Genomic DNA, 23,537 nt, shown 5'->3' with positions numbered 1-23,537 from the left:
AAAAATCAGTCAAGAAATCAAAAAACAGTATTGTTATTCTTTGGCAAGAATTAAAGGTTAATAGTCAACATAGAGATGTTACCACTTTGAAGGAATCAATCGATGTCGAGTTATAAGGAAGAGCAAGAAACTCTGGCATGTAGAGTAGAAGGTTAAGTTTGATATTTCTGGGAACTAGGCCAGCAACATGTAGGAGGGAAGTGGTCACGTTCTGATCAGTCAGTCTTATAGCTGTTACTATGTTATGTGTGTTTATGGCTCTATCTACAGCTAGTGGTGAGCCATTCTTGCAAATAAAATAAATATGAATAAATTTATAAGCATAGTGGTATTCCAAGAAATAGCAAATTTTGGAAGCAAATTAAGTACTTAAATTGGCAATTTCAACTTGTGATTCTGTGTAGATGCTGTCCATCTTGATAGGAGATGTGAATGTTAGATTATTCACATGCTACCCAATCATGTTTCCTGGCATCTTCCAGTGTTTGAATATTTGCTATAGGCTGCAGTTCTTTGTAAGTACTATTAAATTTAATATTTCTTATTTATCAAACACTTTTTTTAGATATTGATAATCAGATATATGAAGAATGTTGGAAGTATTTTAAGAAAGAAAAAGGAAATCAGTCAGCTTGTTGCCAGATATGTTTTAAGTCATTATAACAATAAATTGGGTAATAATAATAATAAAACATGCATTTATTATGTCATTTTTTGGAACACATTTAGTATAACCCTATCACAGAAAATGATTTACTGTTTATTACTGCTACTTCTTATTATTTAAAAACATGAAAATAAAATGTGATGAAAAATACGGACTAACTTATATTTCAGGAATTCTGATGATTTCTTTTTTCTGAATCCTGAAGATTAATAGCTGTCAGGAATTTAGAAGCACTAAGTACAGGGGAATTTATCTAGCCAAAAGTATTGATCGCTGATAAAGAAGTGAGAGTTATCACTAAACTCTGTTGCCTGTCTAGCATATTTCCCAGTGGTGCTTCAGTAAATTCAGACTCCTTAGCCTAGCATTCAAGACCCTCCATAATTTGGTCCTTTCTTTTACTTTTCCAACAATATTTCCTTCCATATACTCTATACTCCAGTCAAACTGGACTACTTGTTGTCTGTACACACCCTTCTATTTTTGCTTCTCTGCCTTAACTCACATTAAGGAGTGTACCTCCAACCATTACCTCTTGAAATCTTGCCCCCTCTTTAAAGCCCAGCTCAAATAATTCTTTTTTATTTTTTATTTTTTTAATAAATTTATTTATTTTTAGTGTTCAACATTTACTTCCAAGAGATTTTGAGTTCCAAATTTTCACCCATCTCACCCCTCCCCCCACCCTAAGATGGCACCAGCTCAAATAATTCTACCTTTACCATAAAGCCTTCTTTAATTTCTCCTAAGTTGGTAATGGTGTTTTCGTCTCACTTGTCATGTACCCACTTTTCATATTCACCCATCATATATTTCTTTGTACTTTCACTGATGTCAGATGATTCTGTCTACCATGAGCTTGCCCTTTGAATTACCTCTTCTCTCTCTAATTTTCATATCTTCCAACTAGACTAAGTGGGAAGAGTTCTGGATTTGAATACTGCTTAGAGTCTGATAACTGTTATGTTAGGTCTCTTAATGTCTGTTACCCTGAGGGTCAGGTTTGTTCTGAACAAAGAATCCATGAAAGGGAGCTATATGAAATTAGGTCAGCAAGGAAAATGGGAGCTAAATTATAGAGGGCCTTCTGTGCAAGGCTGGGAAGTTTGTATTTCATTCTATAAGCAACTGGGAGCCACTGAAGGTTTTTGCTGCTGAAGGTTTTTTAGAAGAGGAGAGGCTGTCTGTTCTGTGAGTGATTAATTGGGAAGGGAGTTGAAAAGGGAGAGGCCAGAAAAAGGAAGACTGTTTAAGAGTCTGTTATAATAGTCTAGGCAAGAAGTGATGAGGGCTGCAGTGGTATGCACATAAACTGGGATTGAAGTAAAATTAGTAAATTTATTGGCCTTTTAAAAGAAACCTTTTAACTTTTTACATCTTTGAAAAATTTTCAACATTCTGTATGCTCTCCTTTGTTATAATCACTTTTTCCTGACGTGATTTAACTTTGAGTTCATAAATTTTGACATACATTCTTTAATTCTTCTTCATGAAACCACACTTTTGTAGCATTGGCTACTAAGCATACCTTCAATGAATAGTCTATTATTCGAAGTCTAGCCTTAGTTATAGTAGCCCATGGGTTTTCAGTGGGGTTTAAATCCGATGAATTGTGATGTCATTGATGCAAGTTTGTCTCCGTCTCTTAGATGAATTTTTTAACCTTTCATGATGTGTGACATGGAACAAGACCGTATTGCATTCCACCTCCATTGCAATTCTAGAACCATTATGGTTTTCGGTGTATCATGTTTATTATGTTTATTACCAGTTCATCATTTCCTCAATGGGAACAAGACATCAAAGGCCGCTGGAAATTAAAAAAAAGTCTCCCAAACATTTTTTGAGTGAATGTTTTATAGTCTCATGAAGATGTCTAGCTTTTACAGGTTCAACTGGGCTACTTCTGACAATGGTTTTGATTTAGCCTTGAATGATAAAGTGAGTTTCATTAGTCGAAATTAACGTTTTCTAATCTTTAGTACTCCAGTCTTTGTGTTGTCTTGTTCTTGACAAGTATTTTTTCTTTATAGCACCGGTTAACAGCTATTCTTTCTTTTTTCTTTTTTTTTTCTTTTCTTTTTTTTTTTTCGGCAATTGGAGTTAAGTGACTTGCCCAGGGTCACACAGTTAGTAAGTGTCAAGTGTTTGGTCTGAGGTCGGATTTGAACTCAGGTCTCCTGACTTTAGGGCCTGTGCTCTATCGCTGTTCTTTAGTGGTCTTGCTCCTCTTCTATCTTCAAGATGCTTATGTCACAATATAGAGGTATCAGTAATACTCTCTCTAGCTATAAGTTTCCTTTATTCTCTTGTCTTTTGGGAAAGTAAACTCTTATCAGAACCTTTCCATGCTTTTAATGATACTTTCATGGACTTAAGGTGGATGGTGCAATAATAAACATGTAAAGTTTATCCTTTATGTTTTTAGGGCATCACAATGCACCGCTTCCCCACCAAAAAAAAAAAGTACTAAAGTAATCTTACTCAGAGAAACCATGAGGGGGCTTTAAGTCTAATGTCTGAAGTCTAAGATTTAGAATTATAGACTGTGACTACCACCTAAGTGACAATTTTGAATGACATCTTGGTTCTCATACAATCTGGTGGGAGTTTGGAAGGGTATTGGACAATTCCTTTTTGGAAATTCTGTCTAGTCAATAGATTTACTGTAGTGGGATGTAACATTAGGATGTAGTAGTATTTAATAGGAGCCTATGGTAATCAGTAGGATAATGGAGGTGGGAGGGAGGGAAGGGCTACATGGCAGAGAACAGAGTACACAAATAGTAGTGATTGAATCAAGACAGAAGAGCGAGTATCTGTGTCCTCAATCTCTTCACTCCATATAGCCACCTCTGCACCAACAACTGTAGGATGGATGACATGAAGGGGAAAGACTGAAGCAAACACTTAATCATGGAGCAATTCACTCAGGTTTTACCCTTAATCCTTCACCATTTACTCGGAATTGAACATGTGACTGTAGTGCAGCAGAACAGATAAATGCCTGAGAACAGATGTACTTTTTTTTTTTTACATTCAGGCCAGCACTGTTTATAAGTTCTGCCAGTCTCATAAACTGCTTCAAAAAGCCAACTGATTTTAAAAGAAATATATATTGACCACGGTAATAAACTTCCAACCATTGAACCATATCTGATGGTCTGAGTGAGGATATGCCAAGTACAGTACAGTCTAGTACAAACCTGCCTCATAAATTGCTCAGTACCAAAACTTGGGGTTAGAAAAATAAGCCCTATAAGGCTTGAAGGCATTCAGGGATCAGCACCATGCAATAAAGATTCTGTTTTTACATGGTAAAATAACCACATTTCATATAGGCTTTTGATCATGGCTAACAAGCAGTTCACAAATAGAGTTGTATGCATTCCAGTTCTGTGGGCATCTACCACTAGAAAGCTCATAATTGTGTCTTGTTGGTTCCATTTTCCCTTTCCTTTGAAGTACTGAGGATACAAGGAAATAGTAAAATATGCCCTGGGACATTTCAACTCGTTTTCTTTGACCGTGACTCCAAAATACTTCAATTCTATAATTCGTAGACTCCTACTAGGCTCTCCCACCTGGAAATTCAGTCTTTTAAAGAAAAAAATTGTGTTAGAATTAAGGAACAGTCCAACTTCTGATCTTTGTTATTGTTGTCTATGAAGGGCAAACAATATTCTTGCTCTCACCAGTACGAGTAATGGATTTGGAATCAGTAGGACCTAGGTTCAGTTTCTAGCTCTGACATTTACTACCTACTTGGAGCAAGTCACTCTGGACCTCAATAAGGACATCTCCTCTAAATCTATCATCTTATGAATGAGAGGAGAGAAGAGTAAGAAAGAAAGGGGGAATCATTTTTAAAGGTAATTTCCCAAATATTTACACCTAGATTTATTTGTGTTAGTTCTTGCATTTTGATGCTACATTAAGGTTTCCTTGGCTTCTGGGAAATGAGATGTTTTTTATTCCTTTTGTGCTTTGAACTATAGCAAAATGAGTACAAGTTGGAGACTGGAAAGATGGAGAACCAAATCAGATTTTCTATTTGTGTTCCTTAATGTATATTTAAGTGCTTTGTAAAACATAAAAGTCCTATACAACCATAAACTATTGTCATCATTATTAAAGCTAGTATATAGTATAAGATTACTTGTTTGCATTGTGAAGGCTGTATACTGTGTTAATAGTTTCAGAGGGAGAAAGAATGCCAATTCAGTATGAGAGTTACCATTTAAATGAAAGTGGGATTTGTCAAATGGCTCTGTAATTGAGAGCAGATATTTCGACTACCTGAGCAGAGCTGAGCAGGATGAATATAGTTTTCTTTGAAAACAACTTAGAGACCCATCTTGGATCTCAAGAGGGTAGATCTCCCTGCTGTCAGTGTTTGACACTTTTGAATAGGAAAAGAGCCTGAAAAATATTTATTCCATGGGAAAATAGCTTGTGATGTGGAAGTTCATAGAGGAGGCCATCTCTTCCACATATATGCCATCGAAGATCTAAAAGGATCTATCAATAATTAAGAAAGAATAGCTAATAAGAGCTGACATTTATATAGAACTTGAAAGTTGGCAGAACACTTTACCTTTGTTTGATCCTTATGACAACTCTGTGAAGTAGATGCTATTACTTTCATTATTTTATGATTGAGGAAGCAGAAACTGACAGAGGTTAAGTGTCTTTCCCTGGGTTGTACAGATAGTAAGTCTGTGAGGCAGGATTTGACCTCAAGTCTTCTCTATCCATTATACCATCTAGGTGCCTAGAAATTCAAAGATTTTAAATACCAGGTGTTTCTGTGGAGCTCAGCTTTTTAGTGACAGAGTAACAAAGCAAAGTCTGCAAGGGTATTTTGAAATAATTTGCATTTTTAAAAAACTCTGTAAATCCAATAATTTATTCTTTAAAACTCTGCAAGTAGTTTGTGTAATAAATTAAACATGGACAAAGGGCCCTTAACTTTTTTTTTTTTGGTAATAAGACTCAAGTAGGGAGGTATGGCCAGTGACCACGTAGACATTTCATTATCTCAGTAGTGTGCTCCTGTATCCTGCTTAGGACTACACAAAAAGACAGTGAGAAGCATGTGAGCAGAGGGAGGGTGATACCACCAAGGAATCCAACATGAGCTCAAGTAAAACAGGCTTGAAACTCAACTGTGTCCTGAACAGAGATACTCCAGGGTGACCTCTGTGACTCTCTGATCAAAGAAGTTCCAGGAGGCTTGAATCCTGCAGCAGTGAGACCAGAGATGCTCCAGTGGGGCCTGAAGCCAGTATCACTCTGCTAGGGGTTGTTCCTTGTAGATTGGAGGCCTGTACCACCCTCATCAGGAATGCTCTGCAGGCCTGAAGCCTTCTAGTTCTCTGAGCTCAGATACACCAGGTGAGGTGGAACTCATTGGTAAGAGTCCTGGAAATAAAAATCTGGGACAGAACCAAATAGATCCTGACCATTGTATCCAAGTGTATGAGAGTCATAGAGCCTGGCTCTGACATATAGTTTTCAAAATAGGAGCTAAGGCTAAAGATATGAGTAAGCTGATGAAAATTCTGAATACAATGAAGAAATACTTTGGGTCGAAAGAATCCTAAGAGGCAAACCTAGAAGAAGAAAGAAATTCTACAAGTACAGAGCTTCTGGGCTTGGCTTGGCCACAAAGACTCCAAAATGGTTGGAATAAGTGAAACAACATAAAAAATTATCAGCAAAATAAGAGATCAATAACCCCAAATTAAATGACACCCAGGATTGTAAAAGTTAAAATCCAGAACTTCTGAGTCAAAGATGAATAGATCAAACATGAGCCATACTTTGCATTGTAAACGCAGTACTTAAAGAGAAACTGAGAAAACCAAATATGGTTTATCACTTGGAAGGGTTACAGTCTGTGTACTTATTCTTTTGTATCCTAGGCTTATTTCAGGCCAGTCTGCTGCTTCAGGTTTGGGAATTCAGGCCAGCCTGATAGGCCCCTTCAGTTTGGGGGCTTAGCCATGACTTGTGCAGGGATCAGGTGATTTGTGCACACATACCTCTCCCGCTCCCCCTGAACAATCCTTGATTCCACACACCCCCTTAGTTGTGCCCGGGCTGAGCCCTATCCCCATGTTCCAAGACACTGCTACTGCTCCCCTTAGCCAAGGCTCAAGTACTGTTGCAGGTGCTGTAACGATTGGACAACCAGCCCTGCTCCCAGTGCCTGTTAAAACGCTATCATAGGTCGGGACATGTCATTGTTGGGACATGAGTACTGCTGTGGGCACTGTCCCTACTGCCTTGTATGCAGTCTGAGTGCCACTGCTAAAGTCTGAGCTCTTCCCCATTTGGCTGAGCCAAGCCCTGCTGTGAGGGATAGCCAGTGATGGAATCTGAATTTTGGCCCCTGTGGCTGAGGCTGCTATGGGTGCTGATTTTGCTGCTGGGCCTTGTCCTGAGGCACATTCTACAGGGTTCCCCCTTACCCACCTCTCACTGGAAGTGAGAAAGAAGAGAGTTACAGAGGAAGAAGGAGAGAAAGCTATTAAATTTTTTAAGCTGATGTAGCACCTCCCTCCACAAAATAAATTTTTATTGCTCTTTTGTTATTATATTGCCTCCATTTCCCTTGGCAATCAGCCCCTCTACCCTCTATTCTAGAGAACCACACTTATAACAAATTACTTTTTTTAAAGAAAAAATGCTGAAAATCAATTAACACTCTGAAAAAAAGCCAATATGCAATATTCCTCATGTATGGAACCTTCTTTCCCTTCCCCCTCTCACTTCCCTCCCACCTCTACCCCTTTGGACAAAGGAGATGGAGGAGACATCTTCTTACGTCTCTTCTTTGGTGCCAAACTTGGTCTTTATATTCAGTTTCGTTTCATTTACAGTTTGTTCTTTCCATCTACATTGTTGTAGCTACTATTTTTATTACTTTCCTGGCTCTACTTACATCACTTTGCTTCAGTGCGTTGTTTTTTCTGTGCTTCTCTCCATTCATGATGTTCAAAATTTTTTACAGAACGCTAATGTTCTAAGTAAATTTTTATTGCTCTCTTTTGTTTTTACATTGCCTAAATATTTCTCACAATATCCATCCCTCTTTCATCTCCCAGAGTACTATCCTATATAAAAGAGAATTCCTTTAAAGAAATAAAAAAGTGAAAAAATCAATAGAATTGATCAATGCATTGAAAAAAGTTGACAATATATGCAGTGTTCCAACTTCTTGGAATTCCCATCTCTGTTATGGAGTAGGAGGGGCAAGTATCTTCTCATATCTCTTTTTGGGGGCTTTGCTTATTCTTTGCATTTTTTTCAGTGTTCAATTTTGATTGTTTTATGATGGATGTTTTTTTCACTTATGTTGTTGTGGACATTGTGTATATATTTTTTTTTGGCTCTGCTTTATTCTGCATCAGTTTATGCACATCTTCCCATGCTTTTCTAGTCATCATACTTGTCACTTCTTACAGCATAGTAATATTCCATTACATTCATATATCAGTTTGTTTAGCCCATCCCTGCAATCAGTGGAAATCTGCTTTGTTTCCATTTATTTGTTATACAAAAAAAGTAATGCTATAAATATTTTGACATATATATGGAGCTTTTCTTTTTGTTAATGAACTCCTTGGGTTATATGCCCCTCAGTGGGAATCCCTGAATTAAGGGTATGGACAGTTTAGTAATTTTATTTGCATAATTCCAAACGAATTTAGATACATTCTTCATATTACTAGTTCTAGGCAGGTCTTTGGATTCCTGGAGAGAATCAAGAATTGTCTTTTCAAGTGGTTCCTTCAATGTTTTGCACCAAAGAGTCCTAACAAAGTCTACTTGGTGCAGTTCCCAGTGCCCTCCCAAATGTCATATAAAAAGTCCCAAGCAGTTCTTTCAGTCCAATCCTGAGATAATCCCTAAATTCCAATTTAGAACTCAAGTTTAAGATCCTAACCTCTTTAACTTTGGTGAGGCTATTCCAATCTTATTTTGCTAATTTACCAATTGATGTAGGCCTGGCCTGATTTAGGGCAGTCTGGTGCTTCTGTTTGAGAATTGGAATGAAATGAGATACTAGTAGAGCCTCTAAGCATTATTAAAAGATTTACTTAGACATAGGAGGAAAAGGATATTCAGCAGGGAAATGGCATTGATTTGATTAGCATATCTTTCCTGCCTTTGTGTTTACAATACTGGGTATGCCAGGTAGAAGCCTGAGGAAGGAGCTCCTGACATGTGTGCTATCCCAGTCCTTCGGGAAGCTACATAAATGATCTGCCTCTTAGTCCGCTGGGCTGATGAAATCAGAGGGCAGTTTTTATGGGACAGGGCCTTAGAATATTGTTCCTTTCACACATTATAATGGGTAAGAAGAAACAAGTGTCCTTTCAAAACTCTTTGTCTTCAAGGGTCACAGAAGGAGCCTGCAGGAAAAAGGGGATGGTAGTGGTTCTATTTTGATGGTTTTCAGGGAGGAAGAAAAAGGTGTGCATAAGGGAAAAGATGAGGGAGGAGACTGAGGAGTATATTCTTTCTCGTAATTCAGATATGTGAGAAGAGTTTATACAAACAGAAGGTTATTCCAATAGTCCAGGCATGAGGTGATGGGGGCCTGTGCCAGGGTGGCAGCTTTCTGAGTTAGAGGGAAGAGGATAGATAAAAGAGATGTTGTGAAGGTAGAAATAGTAAGACTTGGGTGACAGAGTGAATATGTGGAGCAAGTTTTACCTGAGGGTTGCATTCTGAGGTAGTAAGCCTGAGTGACTGGGAAGTTGGTGGTACTCTTGACAATGACAAGGAAGTTTGAAAGTGGGGACAGTTTGAGGGGAAAGAGAAAAAAGGGAAGAAAAAGGGAAGGGAACAAGCGTTTATATAGTGTCCACTCTGTTCCAGGCACAGTGCTAAGCTAAGATGAGCCCTATTTTGGATCTATTGAGTTTGTGATTTCTATAGGACATCCATTTCAAGATGTCCAAGCAAATGCACATAGTAGTACAGTGTTCCATGAAACCAAGGACAGTGAATCCTAGAGTTAGGACTCATCATTTAACAAAACTTTCTGTAACACTTGAAAGTAGTCTGATGGAAATTAAGTTTAGACCACCATTTCAAACCATATACCATAGTAAGTTCCAAGTGGATATCATAAACAAATTAGAAGAGCAGAGAAAGTGATACCTTTCAAAATTTTAGATAGGGAAAGAGGTACCTTGACCAAACAAGGGATAAAGAAGACCACATAATGAAGCAGTTTTGATTGCATAAAGTTGAGAGGTTTTTACACAAATCAGTACATTTAAAATTGAGGCATACAGTTCATTGGGAATAGCAAACTTCCTTCATAAAAGTCTGATTTTCAAGATATATGGGGAATTGATTCAAATGCATAAGAATTCCCCAATAAATAAATAAGTGATAATTCTTGAGAGAAAAACATGCAAATTACCATGTAGCATATAAAAATGCTATGGATTACTACTAATAAGAGAAGTACAATTTAAACAGCTTTGAGGTACTCCTTCACATCCATCAGTTTGTCCAAGATGACAAAAAATAAAAGAATGTTGGAGGATAGGTACCCTATTGGACTGTTGGTGCAGTTGTAAATTAATTGGTCCAACCATATTGGAAAACATCTTGTAACCATACTTCAAAAATCACTAAATAAATTGTGCATACCTTTTGACTTAATTATACCAGTATTAGACAGGCCTCAAAGAATCAAAGATAGAGAAAGGACCCATAGGTGCAAAAATATTTATATCAGCACTTTTTTGTAGTACCAAAATACTAGAAACTAAATGGGTACCTTTCACTTGTGGAATGGCTGAATAAATTATGATAGATGAATGTAATGGAATAATGTTGTACTGTAAGAAATTCAGAAAAACCTGAGCCAACTTGTAATAACTGATGCAAAATGAAGAGCAGAGTCAGGATAACAGTTTTACAGTAACTCCAATATTATGATGGAAAACCACTTCAAAAGATCTAAGAATACTGATCAAAGCAATGATTAGCCAAAACTTCAAAAGTCCAATGATGAAACCTACTTCCTATGACATAGAAGTAATCGACTAGAGATAAAGAATGAGAGATGCATTCTCAGACCCAGCCTGCGTGTGGATTGATTTGGTTGCTTATGCGTATTTGTTACAAGGGAGAGCTTTAATTCTTTGGAGTAGGTGATAATGATACCGTGGACACAAAAAGCCAGCAGGAAGCAAATTCCATCAATGAAATATTTTTCAAATATACAGAAGAGAGCAGAAAGAAGTTCAGAAAGATACAAATAAAACAGTTGTTTATTTATTATTTACTTAGAGAAATTTACATATTTATTATTTACTTAGAGAAAAACAAGCTCTATGTAATAAAGATTTAGATTCATGTAAAATTCTCTTTTTCTTTTCTTTGGTGTATATGGAAATGATCAGTGTGTTGGTGATTATCAAGTTTATTATATTTTAAAAAATAAATTTTTCTTTAAAATGGATTTTCTTTTTTCTCCACATGTAGAAGCACTGTGCACAAATAAGCTTCTCCCACCACATCACAGTGCTATGATAGAGATGATTTTCTTATAAAAGTATGCTTTATACTTTCATACTAAAAAAAAAAGCCTTCTGGGTACATTATTTGTTTACCTGGAGGGTAATAATAGATCAGGCTGGAAAGGGACAAAATTATATAGCACACAGCATCCCACCTCAAGCTCTTCCCACTCTCACCCCTAGAACAACCATCCCCTCCCAACTTTTACAAAATAAAATCAGTTCTTTCAGGCTTAAATAACTCATGTGGTTCTCTTCTCTGTTTGTCTACAGCTTGATCCAGAATTTGAAGAAAAACTTAAAAGGAATAAGGTGTCATTGGAATCTGAATATGAGGTAGAGTATGATGTTTATTCAACAGGGCCAGTGGCCTGTTTTTGACTGTCCTTTCTAGCCAGCATCAGGGAGTATCTGCTGCCCATGGCTAAACTTAGACTATGTCCACTCCCATCGGCCTGTTTTCCTTCCAGCAAAACCTCTTCTTTTTTTTTCCCTGGGTACAGTTTTTTGATCATGCAATGCCTCTTTAAATGCAGAGCTCTTTTGATGTGTGATTACTGAAGATACAGATATACTTTACTAATACCTAAATGTATTGATTGTCAGTTAATGAAGATAGTGGATTTTGCGTTGGTACATTTCGTTCTGTTCTAAATCCCAACCAGATTTCTCCTGTCTGTGCAAAGGAAAAAGACAAGAAAACAATTGCTGCCAAAACAAGTTGATAGCAAATTTTGTCATATGCCTTCCCTTCCCTTTTTGGTTCTCCGATAGTTTTGGCCTGTGTTGCTTCAGGCAAGTAGAGATACCATCTCTTTGAGTAAGAATGGAAAAAAACGCAGCCTGAAATCCGTAGAATACTTATGTGACATTATAGCTGTGTGGTTTTGAATTTGAGGGTGAAAGGGAAAAAAAATTTCCTTTCCCCTTACCCCCCACCTTTGGAATGTGGGTATTACCAGCCAGGAACAGCCACATGTTTTCCCTTCCCATAGGATAGTTCTTGTTCCCTAGTTACCTCCTTTGACTCCACTCTTGCAGAGATTTTTCTCTGCTTGTGTGTTTGGGTTGGGAGGAAAGGCTGAATGAGCCCAGGTGACCCAGCCTTTATCCCAGACAACAAAAAAAGTATTCTAACTTGGTCTACCTGGAGGGGGGCCAAAGGAAAACCCCAGATCCAGTTTGGTTCTTTCTTTTGGGAAATTTATTCAAAATCAATAAATCAGAATCTTTTGATTCTTTCTTGTTTTGGCTCCCAACCAGGAGAAAGCCTGGCACTTTAGGACCAGATCTGAATCCTTGGTCCTTTCTGAATCTCTGCATACCAAAACTAAAGGCTGTTCTTTGTTCCTTAAGTACTCATTCACAGTTAAGAACATGTATGAATCAAATGAAATTAAAATGTCTCAGATTTTTATCCACAGGGAGCTCCTTTTAAAAGTACTACTTTATCAACAAATAAAACTACTTTAAAGAAAAAGAAACTCTGGATTATATATCTGTTCTCTAGGAGCAAAATGGCCACCTAGATTCTCAGCCAGGAGAAAGCTCGCCAAGGATCAGATACTCCCCACACTCTGATTCTCGCTGTTCCACCTGTGCTAGTAGACAAAGGCCACGGCTACCCTGCTGATCTTCTCATAGCTCCGTGATATTATAGGTGCTGTTGCTGTAGCCACTTCTGCCACTAGCCACTCTTTCCCTTGTCACTGCCACAAACCTCCAAATTCCTACACTTGTCTTTGAGCATCTCTCTTGTGAGAGTCTCTGAGTTTCTTCTAGAGTAAGAAGAAATCAACTCCATCTCCTTCAAGCTACATTTCCCATGAAACCATGCAGTCAGACTCCATGTCAAAAGCCCACTACATTCATCCCTGGGGTTTGAACTTTTGCAGTTCCTTGCAAATCAGCTGCAGTATACCTGACATTTTTAATTATAGAGTACAGCATCAACATGAACAGTAGCATATAATAGAACAAATATGATTAACTTGGGTGTCCCAGGTGCTATTCACAATAAATAAACATTAACAATACATATAGAAGATAAAACATAGTATAAAGTATTGTTTGAGACCAGCAAGGCAACAAGCATTTATTAAGTGTTCACTATGTGCTAATTGATGGGGTGCAAATAAAAGCAGAAAAAAAAAGAAAAAGAAAAGAAAAGAAAAAAGACAGTCCCCCTGCCCTCAAGGACCTTACATTCTAATTGGGGTAAGGCAGTACATAAAAGGGAACTGAAGAGGTGGGCGTTGGGGGAAGAGGAGAAGGTTATTGCAAAGTCCAGAGAGTTGGAAGCATTGCTGGAAGGGGAATGAAGTAGGTTAGGCCTATCCTCAAAATGGAGGTCCTAGGAAGAACTCAACAATGGGAGAAGGGGGTCAGCATGGCAGAGGATTGTTCCAATCTTCTCTTGAAATGTCTGTTTCTTAGTTGCTGTCTGGGTTAGGAAGTATTGGCATAAGTAGCAGGGTCTGTTTTGTTTAGAGTGCCAAGGTAAGTGTCTTTATATGTTTTATCTTTATATCTTTATATCTTTATATCTTTACATGCTTATCAAAGAATCTAGCTCATTCACCTGTACAGTCAATAGATAGGTGTCATAGATTATCTTTGAAGGGCCCATTTCAGCCTCTGGGGTGATTTTGCAAGTTGTCCATGCTCTCCACAACTAGGTATGGAGTAGCTTTCCATCAGTCAGATAATTTGTGTGTCCCATGGACACCATGATTGCTCAGTAAAACTCCCACCTAATTGAAGGTCTTAACAAAGAGCTCAGGCATCATACTACTATTTACTTCTGTCGGCATTGTCCTGGCTGACACTGAGCTAGGTGGTAAGCTTTGTTTAGCTTTTCTCTTGGTTGAGAGATGTGCTTGGTTGTGAATGTCTTCAGTCTCTCCATTACTCAGACTTCAAAGAACAAGTCAGTAGGAAGGCTTGGCACATGCCTAACCATCAGCAGGTAGAATGTAATGTCAGGGGCATTATTCCTGGTCGAGTTGTACACATGTTCTAGGAAAGCATCATGTTGGCTCAACTGAAATTTTTATTCTACTCTCAGTGCCTCTGGCATGTTCAGCAATATTCATTCAAACTGTTCAAGTTGGAAGTCCTCTTAAGGGTGGTATGGTGTTCTAGACTGATACCAGGCAAAGTTAATATATCCTCAAGTAGTATACTTTAATTGTCTTGGCCTTAGTTTGAATGTATCCTGGCAGGAAGTCTACACACTGAGAAATACTTCTTTACCACCTTTGAAAGTTTTCTGTTTTTGGTTGAGTATGCCTTTACAAGAAGCTGCTAGGTGGCTCAGTGGATAAAGGGCTTGGCCTGGAGTCAGGAAGACCTGAGTTCAAATCCGACCTCAGACACTTACTAGCTGTGTGACCTTAGACAAATCACATAACCTCTGTTTGCCTTGGTCTATTGGAGAAGGAAATGGCAAACCACTCCAGTATCTTTGCCAAGAAATTCCCATTGACAGCGTTGGCATGCTATGGTCCATAGTGTCACAGAGAGTTGGACACAACCAAAAGTGCCTTTGCAAACCTTGTGAAGTGCATGGTTACCACCAATATATGGTTTATGCTCTTCCTGTCTCCTTCCAGAGATAGGAAGTCAACATAGACAATTTCTAAAGGTTTACTAGTGTTTATGTTTGAGAAATATGTAGCACTAGTTGCTAGTACTTTTCTTTGTATACAAGAAGCACAAGTCTTACACTTCTTGGTGACACTTGTAGCCATATTGGGCCAGTAAAACCTATTTCTTACTAGCTCTAAGATCCTTTCTTGGTCCATAGGAGGAAGCTAAGTGGCATCGTGGATAGAGCCCTGGGCCTGGAGTCAGGAAGACCCGAGTTCAAATTTGGCCTCATGTACCTACAAGCTGTGTGATCCTGGGCAAGTCACTTAATTTCTGTCTGCCTCAGTTTCCTCAGTTGTAAAATGGAGACAGTAAAATCCTACCTCTCAGGATTGTTGTGAGGATAAAATGAGATAAGATTTGTAAAGTGCTTAGCATGTACTGGCACTTAGTAGGTGTTATGTAAGTACTTATCCCCTTTCTTTTTCCCTTTTCATCATGTGAAGCTTTTATGGCCTTAGAGTGCTATGCACTGCGTAGTACCAGCTACTTCCTGGTACTATTTGGGGGAATCGGGAACATCCGGTCTGGCACTCTGCTGCACCATTCCTAATTTCTGCCATTGTCTCAGCAGTAAGGTACCTTCAGAAGAGTCCTGTGGCATTGCCACCTTGTTGCTTGGCTTGTATCTTCCCATAGATGTTAATCGGACTGTTCTCTTCCCCAGTCATCCGTAAGCAGTTCAGACTGGCTTTGGAGTCAGAGAAGCTGGGTTGAAATCTCACCGATCCTACTTTCTAACTGTATGACCTTGGGTAAATCACTTAACTCCCTGGGCCTCAGTTTCCTCATCTGTAAAATGAGGGCTTTAGACTAAATGGGCTCTAAGATCCCTTCCAACTAGATGTTACAGTCCTTTGAATGAAATAAAGTTCACGTATCCTTTTGGCCTGGTCTCTGGTGGAAGTCCCACTCTGTCATCTGCATTGCTGTTTGCTTGTAATCCATCTCTTTGAATATTACATAGAGCTTTCACTCCTTTCTGTATCACCACAGTTTCGTTGTTCTGTGTCCTCCTGGACAGGGCATCTTCATTCTTATTAGTGTTCCCTGGCAGTCATACTGAGTTCGGATTTGGCTAGTGTTGCTACCTATCTCTGGCAAACCAAATCTAACTTGGCACTGATCAGAATGTAAGTATTGTAATTGACAACCTGCTTCAAAACCAAGTGTTCCAGCTTGTGTTTGGGCTAACAAGTCTCCTTGTCATTAAAACCTCTGCTTTTCAATTCAGCTGGTTTCTGGTGACCATCACTTTCTTGGTAGAGAACTGCTTCTAAGCCCTTCAAGCTGGCATGGGTTTATAGGGCAAAAGTCTTGCTTGGATCTACATAAGCCACCAGTGGTGTATGTGTGAGGCAGTGGACCGAATCTTTGAAAGCTTGTTCACATCAGTCTGTCCTGCAGTCTCTGAGAGGCTTTATGGGTTTTAAAATAACTTTGCATTTCTTGCCCTTCTGCTATTTTTAACTCTTTAGTCGTATATGTGGTATATATGCTTTTTCCTCTAGCTAATCCAACACTAGTATCTTCCTTTTTTCTTCCAGGGTCTTCCCAAAGACAGTGATTTATCAAGGTTATACCAACACTTGTAGGTAGCTCATGTCTCCAATTTGGGAAAGTGGTGGATTTTCCTAAGACACTTGGGATGTATGCTTAACCTGGTAAAATCTATCTGGGCTAATCACTCAATAAGCATTTATTAAGTACCTACTATGTTCCAGACACTGCTATTTACTGAGGATACAAAAAGAGTCAAAAGACAGTCCCTACCCTCAAGGAGCTCACAGTCTAATGGGAGAGACAACATGCAAACAAATACAGTTATCCCTTCCACATCAGGACTTTCCCCATCATATTTTTGATATATTGTGTGTCGGTATAAGAAATTAAATGGGAATTTTTGGGAAGTTTTGTGGACGACACAGAAAAAGTTTAGAAACTCAGAAATGCATAAAATATATGTATAGTGTTGTAGAATGTCAACATATTTTATCTCTTAATACCATAATAATTCAGACTTCTTCTCTGGTACAAAGGGACGGCCAAAAAATTTTGTATGGATTTTCCAGATCACAGGGGTGTCACACTCCTAACATCTGCAATTTGGAAGGAATAACTGTCTATACAAAGCAAGCTTTATATGGGATAAATAGGAAATAACAAACAGAAGAAAGGCCCTAGAATTAAGAGAGGTTGAAGAAAGCTTCCTGTAGCTTGTAAGCTTATAGCTGGGACATCCCACTCATGCAGTGAGAACACATTTACCTTTGGCTAAAACTTCTTTTGCCTCAACCACTCCTTCCATTCTTCTGTTATTAGAGAAATTCCCCAGAGGAAAATTTCTCTGAATCTCTACTTTGGAAGCTGCAGAGCTAGTTCTCTTGGGATGTTCATTACCACCCCCTGACCCTGTGCTCTCTATGCCTCTGCATAGGCTACATGGATAGTTTAGATGTGCAGATATTAGGGCCCAGCTTCTTGTTTATAGGATTCTGCTAATATCTTGAACAGACGTGAATTGGTTGCAGTGAGAGCTGACGTTCGTCTGATGGATGCTTGCGTTGTGTCTGGACACAGCAGAACCAGATTATCTATTGTCTTGTTAATATTGGCTGTTTCTTTGGGAAATTTCAAGGTTATCTCAGTGTATCCCAAGTATGATTAATTTTTGTTCTTCTAAGGCCAAATCCTTCTTGAAACTGTAATGGTATTTGCTTCAAGTGTGTCTCATAAAATGACTGGAAAATGAGGATTACTTGTGCTCTACTGTCTGGGACAGCAGTGCAGCCCACATGCTTAATGCTTTACTGTAACCTCTGTACAAGGTTATAGGGTCAGGGTATCATAGATTTAGAACTTGAAAAGACCTTAGACATCATTGAATACAGTCCCTTCATTTAACAGATGAGGAAACTGAGCCTCAGAGTTCCATGAGACTGGGGAGAAAAGACACATTAAAAATTGCTGAGGAATTGGCTAATATGACAGAAAAGAAAAATGACAAATTTTGGAAGGAAAATTGAGACACTAATGCACTGTTGGTAGAGTTGTGAACTCATCCAACCATTCTAGAGAGCAATTTGGAAGTATGCCCAAAGGGCTATAAAACTGATATAAAATTGATCCAGCAATACCATTACATTATAAAATTGATATAAAACTGATATAAAATTGATCCCACAATACCATTACTAGGTCTGGTGGGATCTCCTCAATTTCCAATAAATAGATTAAAAAAAAAAAACAAGGACCAAAAATATTTATAGCAACTCTTGTATTGGAATTGGAAATTGAGGAGATGCCCATCAATTGCGGAATGGTTGAACAAGTTGTGGTATATGATTGTGATGAAATACTATTTGCTATACGAAATGACAAGCAAGATGCTTTCAGAAAAACCTGGAAAGACTTACATAAACTGAGGCAAAGTGGAGTGATCAAAACCAGGAGGACATTGTACTCAGTAACAGCAATATTGTATGGTAATCAATTGTGAATGACTTAGCTCTTCTCAGCAATACGATGATCTGACAGTTCCAAAGGACTCATGATGAAAAATATTGTCCACATCAGAGAAAGAACTGATGTAGTCTGAACAGAGATCTAAGCATACCATTTTTCACTTTATTTTTTTATGTTTTGATTTCCTTTGGGTCTGTGTTTTCTTTTACAACTTGACTAATATGATAATATGTTTTACATGATTGAACATGTATAATCTAGATCAAATTGCTTACCATCTCAGGGAAGGGGGAGATGAAGGAAGGAGGGAGAAAATTCGGAACTTAAAAAAAAAATTAATGTTAAAAAATGTCTATACATGTAATTGGGGGAAAATAACATTATTTTTTAAAAATAAAAAAAAAAAGCAAAAGAGACCTTAGGAAGGCTGGGGGTGGGGGGAGGAGGTGGGGGAGAAGAGAAGAGAATTGCTAATAAGTTCATCCCTAACCTTATCTCTGTTTTCTTTCTGCTGGTCCTGTAATCCTCAGCTTTTGCATCATCCGTGCTGCATTCTCACAGGTGTGTGTGTCCTGTATCTTTTCCTCAGTTGTAACAGAAGGTAGTTCCATCTGTCTGATTTTCTCCAGATGGCAGCATTCATGTATCATTCTGTCATGGTCTCCATTTCCATGTTCTGGTACCTTTCCAAGGGAAATGGATTTGCCCATGGCACTCTCCTTCAAAAGGTCTCTTGTGGGTTTCTGACTTAGGATCTGTATCTCTAGTGTGGCTTCTATGACTCACTTCTTGAGCTCAGACATTGACACATGTTTCTGAGATATTTGCAAATGGGAAGACTTCCTAACATCTTTGAGATTTCTTTCCATTTCATGTATTGACTCCAACAAGTCTTCAAAACCTGGCAAGTTCTGTGTAAGGTCTAGATTACTCAGTTGTGTTCATCTTCTCTCTCTCCGTCTCTTTTCTTTCTCTCTCCCCTTCCTTGTTTTCCGCCTCCTCTTCCTCCTCCTCCTCTTCCTCCTCTTATTCCTTTTCCTCTTCCTCCTCTGCCTTCTCTGCCTCCTCCATGAAACCAAGTGGAAAAGCCCCATTAAGAATTGCTGATGATTTGACTAATATGACAGAAAAGGAAAATGATAAATGTTGGAGGGGATGTAGGAAAATTGGGACACTAATGCACTGTTGGTAGAGTTGTGAATTGGTCCAGCCGTTTTAGAGAATAATTTCGAACTATACCCAAAGGACTATAAAACTATGCATACCTTTTGACTCAGCCATACCACCACTGGGTCTGACCCCAAAAAGATCAAAGAAAGAGAAAAAGTACCCGTATGTACAAAAAAAGTGCAGCTCTTTTGTATGGTTGCATGTGTCTTCAGTGGATTTCCTATCCTTGTCTCATTCTTCAAGTCAAGTGCCCCGCATCGTGGTAAGCACCGGGGATATAAAGAAAGGCAACAAACAAATAAATAAATGTTCTTGCTCTTAAGGAACTCACAGCCAAATGGGGGAAGGCAGCATGCAAACAGCTCTGTACAAATAAGATATATGCAGGATAAATTGGAGATTATTTCAGAGGGAAGGGACTGAGATTAAGAAGGACCGGGAAAGACTTTTTGAAGATGGAACTTTAGCTGAGATTTGAAGGAATCCAGGGAAACCAAGAGGTGGAGATGAAGAGGGAGAGTTTTCCAGTTAGGAGGGACAGTTAGGGAAAATGCCTGGAATCAGGAGGAGGTGTATCTTGTTACAGCAAGCAGGCCCTGGACCAAGGCCTACAGTCCTCCAAATCTTGTCCTCCATCCTTCAAAGCTTTTATAATATTTCAGTGAAGACAACATCTACCCCTAAATATCAGTAATCCCTGATGGATGTTAATATTCATAAGGTGTTAAGAATCATGAGCAGTTCTCCAACTGCCAGACTCACATTTTCACAGTATTGATCCATAATGCCTATATTCAAACAATTATCAAAGGAAACTGAACTAATTGGTGAATCTTATACAATACAGAATCAAGGAAATGCTCTAAGACAATTGACATGATAAATATAATGAAGCACATATGCAAATTGTAAGCAATAACAACAGCAGCATTCCAACAGGCAATTACTAAAAATGTTCACGTTGACAGGATCAAATAATAGCCATTCATAATGCAAATCCAATATAGGGGTACAGTTTATCAAACAGAGTGAAAGCCAGTACATAGAATGGGAATGGAAACAAAACTTCTAAATCGATGAAATCCAAAAATAGAAATAGTGTTCAAAACAAACAAGCAAATAATTCAACTGATAACCTCATTGAGAGAGAAGAAAGTAGAATAATAAAACAGGAAATACAAATATGTATCAAAAGGGAACAAAATTATGGAAAAAAGAAATACAATAAGCCGCAAATTTAAAATTAGAAAAAATTGAATAATCTGCAGTTTTTCCAGAAATAAAAATGTTTAACTCTATTTTCAACTTTAAACATAGAGCTTGTAAAGGAATTAACATAATGAATTAACATAAAAGCATAAAAATAAAAATTCCATTTTTTTGTAGTACAGGTGTATATATGTATATATGTGTGTGTATATATATATATACAGCAGTAATGTTAAGAATTCTGCTGTTAAAAAGCAGGAAGAATTAAAATGTTATCTAAATTTCCAAAGAAAAGACAGAACCACAATTTCAAGAGAAAAATTACTGAGGATATGTAACAATAAGAAAACATTGCTATGCCCAACAGGCTTTGGTCATTACATCTACTCGCTCTCAAATGGCCCTATGCTCTGGACCAAGGCATGCAGTCCTGGGGGAGCCTGGCCTCTAGTGAGGAAGTGGGAGGGTGAACTTCCTTTCCTCCCGTTCTCTGCCCCTTTAAACCCTGGCCATCGCAGTTAAAATTATTTAAAGCTTAGGTTTAGCGTCACTTCTAGTTTTTCCCTAAAAGAAGTAGAAAAAGTACTCAGTGTGCAATATAAATCAGATATTTTATTCTTGCTAAACATACAAGCCTAGGGCATAAATTGACAGAACAAATTAAAACAGGCTTCAGGAACTTAATAACTACTGTTATAATCTCATCGGTTGGTGATGGGAATTCAAGTATTAAAAAAAATGATCCTTACTTACAACGGGCTTACATTCTAATGAGTATAGAGCAGTTTACAGGTTTGCTGCTTAGGTATTTCACATTTTACCTTGGCTCTTTTCTGACTTGATCAGAATTCGTATCTCTTAGCTTGTCAGGCCAGAGAATTGGTCTCCACTTCTTGCTGGCCATTTCTTCAAAGAACAAATTATCCTTAACTTCATTCAGTGAACTCAGGCTCTCTCTACCTCTAGGACACAAATCTGGACGCACCTACCTCAAAGTTGCTACTGGGTCACCTACTCCAGAAAGGAAACAAAAAAAAGGTAGTCAAGGCCCAGGCTTGTCTGCCTTGCTGAAAGTATTGCACAGTGCAGAATGTTAACTGTAGAGTTCAAGGATCTGAGTTCAGATCCTAGGTTTGCTGGTTACAATCTGTATAACCTTGGACAAATCACTTGACTTTTTGGGGGCCCAGGTTTCCATATTTATAAAATGAGAGAGCTGGATAAACATGGCCTTCCAACTCTAAGTCTATGATCCTGTCCTTGTAATATAAGTTTCCCATAGTCATGTTTATAGTTATAAAGAAGTCAAATTAGGTTGATGATCAAATATTAAAACCATATTCAGAACATCACTTTGAAGAAGCCTTCTGCTGGTGTATCTCATGACTTAGGATCAAAGGAGGTGTCTTTTAAAAGCATAGTATTTTTTCCCTAGCAAAATATCATGATCTCACCATGCGGAGCCATTGAGTAGTTTATTTTCCCTTTCTGGGTAAGGTCACTACCACTACTCACTGCTTTTCCCTCATCTTCTAGAATTATCATCCCTCAATTTTTTGATTATATAAAAGGCTTTTTAGTGCCCCTGATATATATATATATATTATATATATATATTTACTTATTTATAAATTATATACAATATATATTATAAAACTTATACAACTATAGGCATCTTAAAAGGGAGAAAGATGAAATATTGTTTGATTTTAGAGTCAATAGAGTGCCACTGAAGTTTATCGTATATGACAGTAATATGGCCAGACTTTAAAATCATTGTGGCAGGTGAATGGAGGATGGATTGAATGGGGGGCGGGGGAGGGACTTGAGGCAGGAGAAGAACTAGGATGTTATTGTAATAGTCCAGAGAAAGAGGATGAGGGCCTGAACTATGGTGGTGGCTATGTGAGCAGAGAGGAGGTAGATGGGAGAGATGTAGAAAAAGAAACATCTGGCAGCTGATTAGATAGGTGGGGTCAGGGAGAGTGAGGAGTTATTTTAACAATGAAGTTAGAATTCTTACCTGGAAGGATAGTGATGCCCTTGGTAGCAGTAAGGAAGTTTAGAATAGGGTCTGGTTTGGGGGGAAAGACTAGGACACAGGGTAGCAGAATTAAAGCAGAGAATCAAGAAACTTATTGCCAAGCCAAAGACTTTCTGAGCCAGGGGATCCCTTTATACTTTGTGCCAAGAACAGGAGCTGGTTTTCAGAATAGAGTCAGACTTAAGTCATCAAAGAAGGTGGGGTAATGGGAGGACCCAGTAGGAAGTGAAGGATCCTACATAAAGCTGCTAGGGAGCCGGAATTCCATAGGCATGTAAATGATTCCCTGAAGAATCCACTCCCACCTTTTCCCTCTCCTGCCTCGGGCTGACTCCCTGCTGACTCCTGGCCTCGAATTTTCAAGTGTTACTACATTCTCCAACACCAAATATAATCCAAAAAGCTTGATACACTTTGGGAAGCTTTTCTGCCAAGCCTCCACCTCATCCAACGCTACTGTTAATTTTCCCACTTTTGCTTGTATTACTATTATCTGTTTGTTTTTAAACCTTTTACTACATATTGAATATTCCAAATAATTTCTGTTAGTATATTGTTAATGCTCAAGAGATGAGTGTTAATCGGGGCAGCTAGGTGGCGCAGTGGATAGAGCACTGGCCCTGGAGTCAACAGGACCTGAGTTCAAATGTGGCCTCAGAAACATGACACTTACTAGCTGTGTGACCCTAGGCAGGTCACCTGTAACCCGGATTGTCTCACCAAAAAAAAGGGAGAGAGAGAGAGAGAGAGAGAGAGAGAGAGAGAGAGAGAGAGAGAG

At 38.4% G+C, this 23,537-nt stretch overlaps 1 protein-coding gene across 1 annotated transcript in view; it reads left to right on the top strand.

Annotated features, from left to right (window-relative positions):
* The window catches only part of LOC114030001 (cytochrome c oxidase assembly protein COX16 homolog, mitochondrial-like), a 125,131-nt gene that overhangs the window by 71,481 nt on the left and 30,113 nt on the right, over positions 1–23,537 (top strand). Inside the window, exon 3 of the mRNA XM_027844659.1 lies at positions 11,494–11,556. Within this exon, the coding sequence (XP_027700460.1) occupies positions 11,494–11,556 (63 nt within the window). The remainder of the gene's footprint in view (positions 1–11,493; positions 11,557–23,537) is intronic.

The sequence above is a fragment of the Vombatus ursinus genome, unplaced genomic scaffold, assembly GCF_900497805.2.
Source record: "Vombatus ursinus unplaced genomic scaffold, bare-nosed wombat genome assembly UNPS02014945.1, whole genome shotgun sequence".
In the NCBI taxonomy this organism is placed as follows: domain Eukaryota; kingdom Metazoa; phylum Chordata; class Mammalia; order Diprotodontia; family Vombatidae; genus Vombatus; species Vombatus ursinus.
The sequence above is the reverse complement of the archived record's forward strand: the minus strand, read 5'-3'. Positions and strand labels throughout refer to the sequence as shown.